This window comes from Bacillus rossius, chromosome 3 (genome assembly GCF_032445375.1).
Source record: "Bacillus rossius redtenbacheri isolate Brsri chromosome 3, Brsri_v3, whole genome shotgun sequence".
NCBI classification, from domain to species: Eukaryota; Metazoa; Arthropoda; class Insecta; order Phasmatodea; family Bacillidae; genus Bacillus; species Bacillus rossius.
In genome coordinates this window covers 22,776,147-22,788,850 of record NC_086332.1, presented here as the reverse complement: position 1 = coordinate 22,788,850, position 12,704 = coordinate 22,776,147, and the positions used below count along the sequence as shown (strand labels likewise).

Here is a 12,704-nt window from a genome sequence, read left to right as displayed (position 1 = left end):
CCTCAGTGGGTAACTCTACCCTGATGATGGCGACTGCAATGTTGACCGAAAACGTTGGTGATATATTCGTTTTGGACGCGGCGCTTCAACCCAGAAGCCAAGATACTTCAATGGGAATTGGGTTTTCCGACTCATCCCCCCTGCTTCCCCCCCCCCCCCCCTTCTCCCCGTGACCGGGCGCGCATGGCACTTCATATCTCTGCACGCACTGACCAAGTCAAATAACATGCAATGGTGGATTATACTTCAGTTGCTTCCGAGGTGATTTCATAATTATCAGGTTACCGCGAATGGAAAATATATTTAAATCGAATTCCAAACTAATCATCCCATTTCAACTAAGCATGGTGCAAGTCTGTTGTCATTCGAACAGCAAAGAATACGTTTAGCCAAAATTAATTAAGTTTTTTTTACTAAGTTAATCAATTAATATTTCTGGTTCCAAACCTTGATTTCGTAAATTTTAAATTAGATATTTGCAACCAGTGCTATGATCTATTTAGTAATGCTTTACTTCTGTACAGTTCTGTACAGTTTCTTGTGTCAAGAACCTTATCGTTCAAGGGTATACGGCCTACATATACCATCAGTATCGGAGGCCAGTTAGTAAAATATTATCATAATTGAATTTTAATAAATCAATCAAATAAAGTATGACCAGACTACTCACGTACCTTCAAGTACATTCTTAGTGCATTTTCTACTGTTTTTTCATGAAAACTAAAACTAGAGACGATGAGACTTTCTTATTTACGTGAGATCAAGTTTGTGCGAAGACGTTGGTTTAATTTTGTCAGGTTTCTTGACAACACAACATTTTTACTGTCTGTACAATTACTATTTCTGCAGCTATTATAATTTTTGAAGTTATACTTCTTTAAACGCGTTACAAAAAAAATATGAGATACATTTTTACGATGCACAAAAATTTACAAGATGATAAAAATACAGTTAAAAATTATATATGTGCTTTTAAATCATATTCTTTAGTGATTAATATTCAATACTGGTCGATAGAATTAAAAACATTTATTTATTGTGAAAATTAGTGATATAAATTGTGTTTTTAAACTTATTCAAGTGTATTTATATTCGTGAGGTTATGTTCCCATATGTATAATTTTTTTGAATTAGGTATCAATTATTACATTATTATTCAATAAATTATTAAAACAATAAATTAGAATAAACATTCAGCATATTTATTGATTTTCATTATTAATTAAAATTCATTATTTTACTAGATAAAATAATTATTTTTATACAGATGTTTATATTAATATTGAATACTTAGTATTTTTTTTAATTTGAGTGAATTTATACTTTACCAACCGTATTTATATTATTTCAGTCCTTTCATTATTTTATTAGTATTAATTATTTGCATGCAAAATTAAAGTTAGATATGTATTTATTACGTCAAGTAAGTATAACTTTTAACGCGCGTACATACACCTCCCCCCTCCCACCATTTTTTTTTTTTTTTACTTGTCACTTAAAGGTACAGATAACCAACTCACAAGGAAAGTGTTTTCCTGGAAGACGTCAGAAAAATTGGTTTTGCACAGTAAGCGTTCAGAGGTACTAGTTGAAGTTTTCAGCGCTGAAACGCCGATAGTGTGAGTTTCACACTGGCGTCTGCCAGTCCGTGCACAATCCACTCAAGCATACTCAAGCGAGGATCATGTTCGACACTGCGAGATATTCAATCCGGGGTCATTCTTACGTGAAACGTCATTCGAATTAGGTTACGGCTATCAGATGCCAACCGGAATGCGACATACAGTACTTCCAGGTCTTCTACTTACATTTTTTTTTCTGCCTTTCCTGTATATAATTTATATTCCGTTGTATGATTCTTGGTAGGATATACATTAAACATCTTACACGCTAACTAACCTACTCTATGTATGTACTAATCGTACATTTACGAAATATGGACTACATGTAATGTGTTTTGTTTGCAAGGAATGGTAAACAATCTCTGTTTATTTTGCACCTCTTCGAGCTAAAATCACAGTCGGCAGTAGCTTTGTCGATAATTAAATATCTCTATCTCGCAATCTGAACGAAGATATTTTGAGGCAGGTCCAGTTGAGTTTTGCAAATTAATTTCATGTTGCCTTGCGGTAATTAATTTTTAGTCGTATTTGACGAGCTGTGAAATCCAGCGAGATGCGTTATTCACTTTTTTTTTTAACGGGATTATGTAAGCAAACGTTTGTTGACTTTTGACGGGGCAGAATCGTCGGTTACTCATGAGAGAATAAAATGGGAGGAAAAACGTTTTAAACAGCACGCATGCGAATAGCACCGTTAAATATGTATTGGAGCTGCTGATATACATTAGCGGAAAGCACGGAAGCTCTTCTACTTGTCTCAATTAGGAAACGCGAGTCAAATAAATGACATTGAATATTGCGCAACTCGCCATGTCTCACGAAAAACAATGAGAATATGTACATTGTTCAAGAAGCAGTTAACTGAAGAGCTGGCAGTTTTTCTGTACAGAGCTATGCCGCTGTAAGGAAGGAGTTAACAGTTCATCGTTAAGTAACATTTAGTGCTAGATATTCATTAATAGATTCCAAAGAAAAACATATATTTTTTATTAAGTCGTTTTAAGGTTTTGGGCAAGTTAGGTGACACCAATAACAGAACCATTTAAGCGACTGCACTAGTTCACTATCTAGAAAACTTTCAACTACGATAATGATATTTACATGAAGTCGTATGATCAAGCTTTACAGCTCATAAACTAAGCGTTTTTTAATAGTTAAACAGAGTTAGTTGTTAGCCTGCAAAGAATGGTTCTGTCTTTGTGCAGAAAATGTGAGATTACATTATCGTTAAGTCATAAATAACCACAACTTACCATGGTTAGATAAACTGTGTGGGATAAGTCAAGACAATTTATCTCTCTGGTAAGTAATTTTTTTCCTGTCTTCAGATGAAAGTTAAAAAAATATATACGTGATGTATTGGGATGTACAAAAGTACACTGTAAAATTAGTTTCGTGGAGATCACGACAAATTTTGTCAGGATGGACCGTTTCAGATTTTTTTTTGGGAACTAAAAAGTAATTTTGCAGTCTAAAGCAAACCATTTATATTTATTAATTAAAACAGTTTTTCCCCCCTTGCTAACAAGCCACTTCGTGTGGATAAAAACAAACAGCATTTTCTTGTCTGCAGAAAATATTTGGTAAGATGCATAATGACATTTTTTTTTTACCGTGTAAAGTTTACAGAACACTTGTTTTAAGTTACTCTGTGTCAAACATCCTACCAAAATACTAAACCAAAGTTTGCTAGAGAATATAGCCTCTGACCGTCTCGCTTGGGAGCGAGATGTAGCCTATAGGTGAAGCCCCGTCAACTGAACGGGGCACACTGTTCGTTTCGAAGTATTTTCTCTCCTGTTGTGTGATACTTAGCTCAGTGGTTAGGGCTTCTGCACAGTTAAAAAAAAATTTCACATTCAATCTCACTTACTTTGAACATGAATTTACAAGAACAATATTGTTGTACACGCAAAGCATTAGAAAACGACGAAGAAACACTGTTATTCCTTTTACGTGTGTGTTCACCCTGTTCATGACGAGAGAGAAAAAAAAACTGAACTCTGAATCGAATCACGGAGGAAGTTTCTACGAGAATGCAGTTATTCGATATCACGGGGAAATCTTGGTTTATTTCAGGCGAAAATTTTGGTCGAAAAGTCCGTACATTTACTGCGGTTCCCAGCAGTGTGGCTGGACGAGCCAAGGGCGCGGGGTTGGATTCCCGGCCGGGCGCAGGGGGGGTGTCGTCCGAGTTGCGGGACGATCGGGTCGTTACCACAGCGCCGAAATACCTCAACGCCGAACGTACAATAACGCCGAATACCATAACGCCGAATGCCAATTTGACCGCAACGCCGACAGCTAGAAAACTGCTGTGTACCACAACGCCGAAAAATGTACCACAACCTAACCTAACTTAGGCTAGCCTAACCTAGCCTAACCTTACCTTACCTTACCTTACCTTTGTGGCAGTCCTGCAATGACTTTTTCGGCGTTAATGTATTTCGGCGTTGTGGTACACAGCAGTTTTCTAGCTGTCTGCGTTGTAGTCAATTTGGCATTCGGCGTTATTGTACGTTCGGCGTTATTGTACGTTCGGCGTTATTGTACGTTCGGCGTTATTGTACGTTCGGCGTTATTGTACGTTCGGCGTTATTGTACGTTCGGCGTTGTGGTATTTCGGCGTTGTGGTGCGTCCCCCGGGACGATCGTCTCCCAGGCACGCAGCGGTCACCTCGTGGGGGGATCATACGGGCTTCATTTCCCCTCTCGGCGGCCTTTGACACGGATACGTGGCCTTCTTGCGGTGGATAGAGATCGGTGGGCTTGACCTGGGCTCTCACACGACACGTTAATTTTATTTTTATTTTTTTTATTTTTCTTGTCATTACTGTTATTACTGTTGCATTTGATGTTATGATACAAATATTTTTCAATCAGATATTTAATTAGTGTAATACAGTTGCTCTCAAATGTCGTGCAAGTGACAACAATTACAAACACTTTCTGCGACGTTTTAAAACCAGTATATAGCACTGTAGAAAATATTTGTGACAAGAGAGGTACAGTGTTAAATTTGGCAGAAATAGCCCTTAGCTAATAGTAATGACGATAAATTTAAAAAAAAATCAACGTGGCGTGTGATTTGGACTACATCTTTCGGAGGCCTCTCTATCTATCCCAGTCTCGATCACTTTAAAAGTAAACGTTAACGTTACACTTTAACTGATCAAGACTAATTTTTACTTTGAAAAATACGTTACTATTACCATGTTTAACTTGTTGTATAGTCGAAGCTTCAAACTCTAACTACGTTTCCAAGCGGTGTTTTGTGTGAATACTGTGAATACGTATATATAGGCATTAAGAGATGTCAACAAGGCATTTTATATGCTGGTATTAAATTTTTCCAATGAAATGATATCGGTATTTCAAGGTATGCCTCTATAATTTATTTCTAGAGAAATCTAATCGATGCAAAAATGATGAAAAATTAAACTTAGTGAAGATATAGAAAAAAAAACATCTTTAGAGTAACTTGACTGTCGTGTGACTTAATAAGTATGATTTAAATATTTGTGTGCCTAATATTTTCAAATTTTCTGTCTACATCCGAAAGCCTGTGAAGGATTTGACAAAATGAATTGCTGCCAAATGGCTTGTCGCAGGCAAACCGCACGACATAAATAGCGAGATGTCTGCCTACATTGCAGGCGTTTCTGAACCTTAAGTCGTGGAATTTCATACACTTGGATAAATGTGTGTGACAATTCTGCGATTAAGTAAGTTACAAATGGAATTGCATCAAACGCCTCTTCACGTCTGTGTGCAAGTCACTGAACCACACAATACCTGGTTCAACCATTGAGCTTCATGCTGTGAAATAATAATAATTATCTGAATATAATAAAGGTGCGGGTATGTTCTAGATTTATATCCGTCTTTTTAGGATAACTTAACAACACAGACATAAACTACAAAGCTACATAAGAACGCAATTTTTTTTCTTCAAAATAGTTGAGACCAACTAAAATTAAGTGTGTTTTGCACTAACAATATAAAGAATATGGTAGAATCATGACGATTGAAACTGGAGCCTTTAAAATATCTAACGGTTATTTAAAAGCTATCGCACGTGTAAAGCATTCAGTCACTTTCAGAGTGACTGCATCTATAGTGTTATATTTTACTGTGTGAGGTTAAATCGAACTTTTTTCTAATAAATTGATTTTGCGGAGATAAGTTAAACCACCTTCAAAGTTTATTACACTAATGTGCTGTGACAACAGTATTATATCTCCAAATGAAAGATGAATTCATATATAGTAAATATCAAGTAACAACTAGATTCGTTTATACTGAATAAGTACTTGGGTACAAAATTACTGAAATATTAATATGAAATTGGTAAGTACAGATAAAACCATACGGATATGCATGACATGAGGTATTGGTGTCAGGAAGAAACTAATATCATAATTAAATATTACATATATTTAATCACCTTGATTTCTATTTTGCATAAGAGGATTTACCACAAATGCGAAGTTTTTATTGGCTGAAATCAAGTATATGTTTGTAATTATTAAGTCTTCAGATTTTTTTTTAATTTATTTGATTCAACACACATGCTAAACATTAAACTTGTAATTTAATACAATTTTAGACATGGCACTGCTTATCATGATTCCCTCCTACTAAAATGGTGCGTTCCAGGCTTTGTGTAATTAACACATTTGCAAAAATGGGGGAGGATTTATTTTCGAGAGTCGATTTCAAAAGTGTTAAAAAGAACGCGCAGGAAGCCGCGGTTCGACGCGTGCTGCTGCCTGGCGGCGGAGGAACTAAACAAATGAGCGTTGGCCTCCGAGAAACCTAAGATTCATTTACCCCGAGTCAGGCGCCCGTATGATCAGTGTTCGTGCAATTAATTATTCATTTATTTAGTGAAAATAATAGGTAGGTTAAATTATATGTATTAAATAAATAAATTAATATTCTAATTCTTGTAGTTTCTTTTTTTCGGTTGGATTTCGTACGTATACTTGATCTTAACTTAAATGACAGGTTAGTTAGGTTAGACCAGTTACATAAATAACGTCTGAAACCATTTTTAATTTTTTTCAATTTTTTTTTTTTTGTAAAAAACAAAATCATTTATTTTTCTACCCCTTCCTCGGAAAGATAAGTATTCGCGCGTTTACGCGACCGTAACTAAAATTAGAGGTTTGTTATATTGGATGCGATATATATTTAAAAAAAAAATACACTCAAACCGTAAGAATGTACGAAACCTCGCAAAAATGATCGTTGTTGTGTGCGCGAAGTCGCACCAGCGAGCGGCGAACTTCGGACGAGCTCGGAACTGCTCGGGCGTCCGACTTCCTGCCGACGTATCTTGAGGCGGCTTCCCGCGGTCGAAAGCACCTGCTCGGTTGCGACACAGCGGGCAGTCACTCAGTCAGTCTTCCAGAGGATCTCGACCAGCCCGAAGACGCTTCCTTGATGGGCCGCGGAGTCCGTGACGGCGCCAGATGCACGTCTCGCCGCGGACAGCAGGGAAGGTGAGCCGCTGCAGGTTGCAGCGTTCCCGTGGGCGTGTTTGTGCGAACCCAGCAACCCAGAGTCTTGTTTATTACTAGCAGTGCTCCCGGTGGGAGTGAATTTCATCCTCATTTTTGATGAATCACCAACAAAAAAAAATTGGTTGTCCGTAAAGTCAGTTTACGGACGATAGTTTAACGTGACGTCATAACAAAACATTGATGAAATTATTGCAAACTTTTATGAATAAAATTGAACCATTTTTATTGAATTATCACTATTTTGTATGGATACAAAGAAGGAGTGAAATGAAATCTACAATTTAATTGATAAATTTACTTTTATTTGCACTCATTAATTCAAATATGTTTATTACTTTAACGAAGAGATTATTTTATCTATAACATTTATACGTGTTTGCTATTTAACTTCTTCCGATCTGTGTTATTCTTTTAAGGATAGGACGATGATAGGAAAAGTAGGAAACGAATGGGAGTGTTTCAAGTTTGATGTGCCTCGAAAAAGTCAAATCGATGGTTGTTCCAATCGAGTGGAAGAGAGATAGATGCGGCGCAAGCGTACAATGAGCGTAACGGGACACAACGTAACGGGACAATGTGTGTAACGTGACACTTTTTCGTGCGTGGAGCCGGCGTTCATCGATTTATTAGACGTTGTCACGTCAAAAACGCTGTAACAACTGACCATTATTTATAAACAGAAGCCTTGACACCAAATTCCATATTTCTAACTTCAAAAATGACGAACTTTCATATGCAGCTTCCGTACGCATTATCTTAAGTTGTTTACGCTACGCTTGTTCACGGTTAAGAAACGTATGTGAACTCTTTCTAATTGTTTCTGTGTCTCTACTAAGCATACTTTCACATTTAATATCTACATGTCGGAAACTGTAGCTTTATGAGAAACACAAACATTAATATTTCGCCAGTTACTCGCAAATTAACACAACACACGTTTGTTTATTTCATTTATTGCTAATTTAAATCACTTATTTTTTAAAGATAGTTATTTAAACAAACTGTGAATGTACAAGGCAAGGATCATGTTAAATTATACGTAAATGCTCGCAGGGATTTCATTTCCAAAGGTTGGCTAAGAAGCGATGGTATTAGTCACGGCGGAGAGGCGCGGTTCTCACTTTCCCGCCTCCAACGAACCGCGAACATCTACCGCCTGCTCGCCAAATTACTTTTTTTATGCGCGTTCTTATTCTCGAATCCTATCGCCTGCTGTTATTTCCTTCTGAATTTCCCTCGCGCTCGCTGCAGGTTACGTCACAGACGACTCTCTGCAGACCGAAATTGTTCCGTTTCCAGCTAAAGCGTTTTCAAGCGCCGTCGCGATGAAGGCTGTTGTTGGATAGCCGTTGGGTGTACGCGGGAAGAGGGTTGGGGGGGAAGTTAGTCCCCTCCCCTTAGCAAACCTTAAAAAATATTTATATTTTATATATCGTTCACACCAATAAAAAAAACAAAAGGAAAATAAAGATAGCTAAAAACGGCGACGTCGTTCCAACCAACAAACCCCCTCCCCCGGCCCATTGCTGAAATTAAATTCTGTGAACACTCCTACTTTAACACTATTCTAAACAGTTTTGCAATTTTTTTTTCTTTCTTTTGCCCATAACCAATTAGACATTCCCTAACAGAATGTGTATCCAGTGAAGCTTACAGCACGCACATATTCATTAGATCATTATTTAATATTTATTATTGTAAAACAGTGTCCAGCTTGTAGACATCTTAACTTGCTAAAATTTCTTGAGTAAAAATCTTGTTTCTTTTCGTATTTTTCTTCTCCTACTCTCTGATTCATTGTTTACGAACTTCTACTTCCTTCTTCTGAGCGATGGCTTTGTCCAGGAGTAGCTTGTAGTTTCCTGGATGGTTATCTAGACCGGGATGTCTGGCATTTAAAACTACGGAAGATATGAGATAACGCTATTCTAAATTTAAATTCGCTGCGTGCTCGCGGCTACTTTCAACCGGGTACGTTCATCTTGCTTGCTCCCGGCTCGCGTATTTCCTTGTCCGCGTGGTTCATCGACGTGCGGCTTGTAGCGACCACGCCGGGTCTTCGACGACGACAAGGTTATTATGTGAAAGGGGGTTGCAGTGTCGCAAGATTTATGATTTATTAGTTTGCTTTTAACTTAACGACTTGTTATGAGGGGTAATGAAAGCAAGACACAAAGGTTTAAGTTATTTTACACGACGAATAAGAATCACTCATTTACATTATACATAGAGACCGGAAAAATTCGCGAATTCATTTCGCGACAGGCTAAAATACAAATCTTTATACCTCAGTGCTGACTCTGCTATTGGTTCACAATTCACCTGGATGACTCTGGGCCTATGAGAAACACCCAACCAAAGCTCTATCGAATCACAGGCTGCTACGCTGGAACGTCTCACAAGACAGCAGCCAATGAGTGGATGGCATTTGACCGAGTGTACGTAGAACTATGGAGTTCATCCTACAGGTCATTGAACCCGCGAATTTTTCCGGTTCCTAATTATACAGAATGACCATAAAAGAATGTCCCAGTTTCAATGGTATAACAGTTTGATTTAGACTATTTACAACAAATCATACATCAAATTGAAGGTAAAAAAACTACTTTTTCTAACAAAAAATGTTCAATGTGTGCACATTTAGTTAAACGGCACACATCCAACCTCAAGTCCAATTCTTCCCACTCTTCGGTTAACAAGTCCGGAGTAATGGAAGCAATAGCCTCTTCAATTCTGTGTCTCAAAGTGGCAAATCATTAGGTAGCGACGGAACATAGACACGATCTTTTTTATAAAGCCTCAAAAGGAAAAACATCGCATGGTGTCGTGTCAGGTAAACGCAGAGGCCAGCGAACAAGAGCTGTCGTCTCGACGATTACGACCAATCTAACGTCAAGGACTTAAACGTTCAACAACTCTCGTACATAGAGATTCCATCGGGGAGGGGCTCCATCCTGTTGCCAAATAAAGTTTACAGGTTCACCCTCTACTCATTGGGGAAATAGCCATAATATCGCGCTGCAAGCTAGAAAACAACAAAGCAGTTTTGCTCACGCGCTTATCTACAACGGTTTTAGTTACTCTTTAAATTGCAGAACACAAAAAGCTTTACGCTCAGGAGTAGCCATATTGTGTGTGTGGCGTTGTAAGCGAGAAAAAAACAATCAGTACTCGCGCATGCGCTTTAATTGTGCCCTTGAACGAACACTCTACATCGCTTAATTAACTTTATGTAATTGACATGACTAGAAGGAGAAGCGGAATTATCACTTATAAAGAGCTATAGAATGAGCGATGATCCTCGATGTGTACTGATTGTGGCTTAAGCCCCTCATAACGACAGTCATCATATTATAGTGGGTTCCAAACCCCCTGGGGTCCTACCTGGTGCTAATGAATTGTAGTCATGTCGGTAGTCGGGCTCGAACCCACGACCCTCGATGCATCGGCGTGTCGTGCCAGCGACCCTGGCCACCGAGGTCCCCGTGCACTGAAAACACGAGTACTTAAAAATCACTGGAAATCAGTGAAATTCAACTACTAAACTGTTAAAACTACTACAAGGAGATTCATTTACTGAGCAGTTAATAACAGTTTTTAAAGTAAGATTTCACTGATTTGCACCAGTTACCAGTGTTCGAAAACTAGTTGTTCCTTCTCACCCTGCTGTGACTCAGTCGCTGCCTTTCTGCCTGGTGTAAGAGTGAATCATTGGCAGTGGCTTTCGTGGGGAGGGGGATATATCCCTCCCCCCCCCCCCAAATTATGAAAAAATTGCAAAATATCATTGAAGACGGTATGTTAGTTTTGTTGAGAAACCACGTCGCCTACAGCTACTGCTGTAGGCTCATACGTCAGTATGTTAGTCAATACTCAATAGTAATGTAAGTTGTTTTGAAAACGCGTTTTTATTTTTTTTCCTTCAAAATCCTCCTAACCGCAAAAAAAAAAAAGTCCTGTACCCGCCACTGACCGTCGTCGGTCCGCACATAGTCGCCAACACAACGGTCCAGATCTAGTTTCTGACGTGTGCCGCCGGTGGAAGGCGCTAATTCCCTCGCCGAACTAGGAGGACGCGCTAACGAGTACCCGCTCGCTTGCTCCCTTCACGTCACGTGCCGCTGTCGGATTCGTGAAGGGTCCAGTCTGTATCAATTTATGGTTACCATTTTCTTTCTGCTGTTCTCATTGTGACGTTTCTTAAATGGCAATACCATTTGTTTTTATTTATATTCAGCCACGTTATTTGATTGCAGATCTTGTGTGACTTGACAGCAGGGACGCAACAACTAAATTTCCAAAAGGGGGGGGGGGGGCAATATACCTTATTATAAAGAATCATGGATCCCCCCCGTATTGAAGCGGGGGGGGGGGGGGTCCGTGATCCTCCCCCGGGAAAATTTGTATTTCAAGGTGGAAAATGGTGCTATTTAAGCAGTTTTACTATCTAAAAATTGATTACACAGCACTTTCTTTGCCCCCGTTTGCCCCCACTTCAAGGTTTCAGAGGGGGGGGGGGCAAAATACCCTTCCCCCCCTGTTGTTGCGCCCCTGCTTGACAGGTATTTTATTTTGACCATATTTTGACACATCTTGTTTATAAGATTGGGTATTTTGTTATTGCATTGGTATGTAGTTGCTCGCAGGACGTACGTAACCACTCTTTTAAGTTCATTTTTTCTTTCTTTGAAACATCGTGACCGCATCACAGGATATTAATAAATGTTGTTTTCCCGGGTTCCTGAGTGATCATCTCGCGTGTCGCTAACTGCGCGCCTCTCGGTAGGGGCTGTGGACGGCGCTCCGTGCGCCTGAGACACGTCATCGCCGCGACGACACGGTTGGCGGCGTGCTCTTGCTGCGGTGCTGTCCGGAGCGCCGACCCCTGGGCCTCGCACGCTGCGGTCTCCGAGCAGCCGGGTGCGGAGCAGGTTGCCACAGGCTGTGCTCACACAAGAGTCTAGCGGCAGCACCGCTACTTCCTGCAAACTGGCTGCAAATGCCGCACCGCTCACGCTCGTTCCGGGGCCGGCGGCGTGATCCCGCAACGGGCGGCCTTCTTTTCACTGACGAGAGAGAAAAACGTCCGATCGTGCATCTTCGTTTTTTTTTTTTTGATCATTGTAAATAAATATGGAGGTGTTGTTAAAAGGAAAGACCATAAACAAGGCAACGGTATTTATTTGTAATTGTTTTTAGAGGAAAATACCTAATTGAAGAAACGTACTTCGTGGATTTGTATATTTTTCATACCGTATAAAATCTAGGAAGTCTTCCCTTGCAATTTTACGCAACTTGTAATTTTCTGGTAAGGACGTGATAACTAATGGTCAATTAGGTTAGGTTAGCTACATTATAAATACTTTAAAACATTGTGGACGGTTGATTTGGTTAGGATAGCTATATTAAAGATACTGTGAAATCATGTAAACTGTTTTATAGCGCTGGATAGCTACATATTAAAAAGTTATTTGCTAAGCAACCATCAAATGATTTTACAGTATTTTTAATGTAGCTATACTTACCTAATACAACCAACCATCCACTAAACAGT

At 39.1% G+C, this 12,704-nt stretch overlaps 1 protein-coding gene across 4 annotated transcripts in view; it reads left to right on the top strand.

Annotated features, from left to right (window-relative positions):
- The window catches only part of LOC134530335 (uncharacterized), a 66,637-nt gene that overhangs the window by 35,687 nt on the left and 18,246 nt on the right, over positions 1–12,704 (top strand). Inside the window, exon 1 of one of the 4 annotated variants that reach the window (XM_063365076.1) lies at positions 6,929–7,129. The exons of 2 other annotated variants lie outside the window; for them this stretch is intronic. In XM_063365076.1, the coding sequence (XP_063221146.1) occupies positions 7,100–7,129 (30 nt within the window). In that variant the 5' untranslated portion in view covers positions 6,929–7,099. Of the gene's footprint in view, positions 1–6,928; positions 7,130–12,704 lie in introns of those variants that run through there. One more of the 4 variants, XM_063365074.1, reaches the window with a different exon arrangement.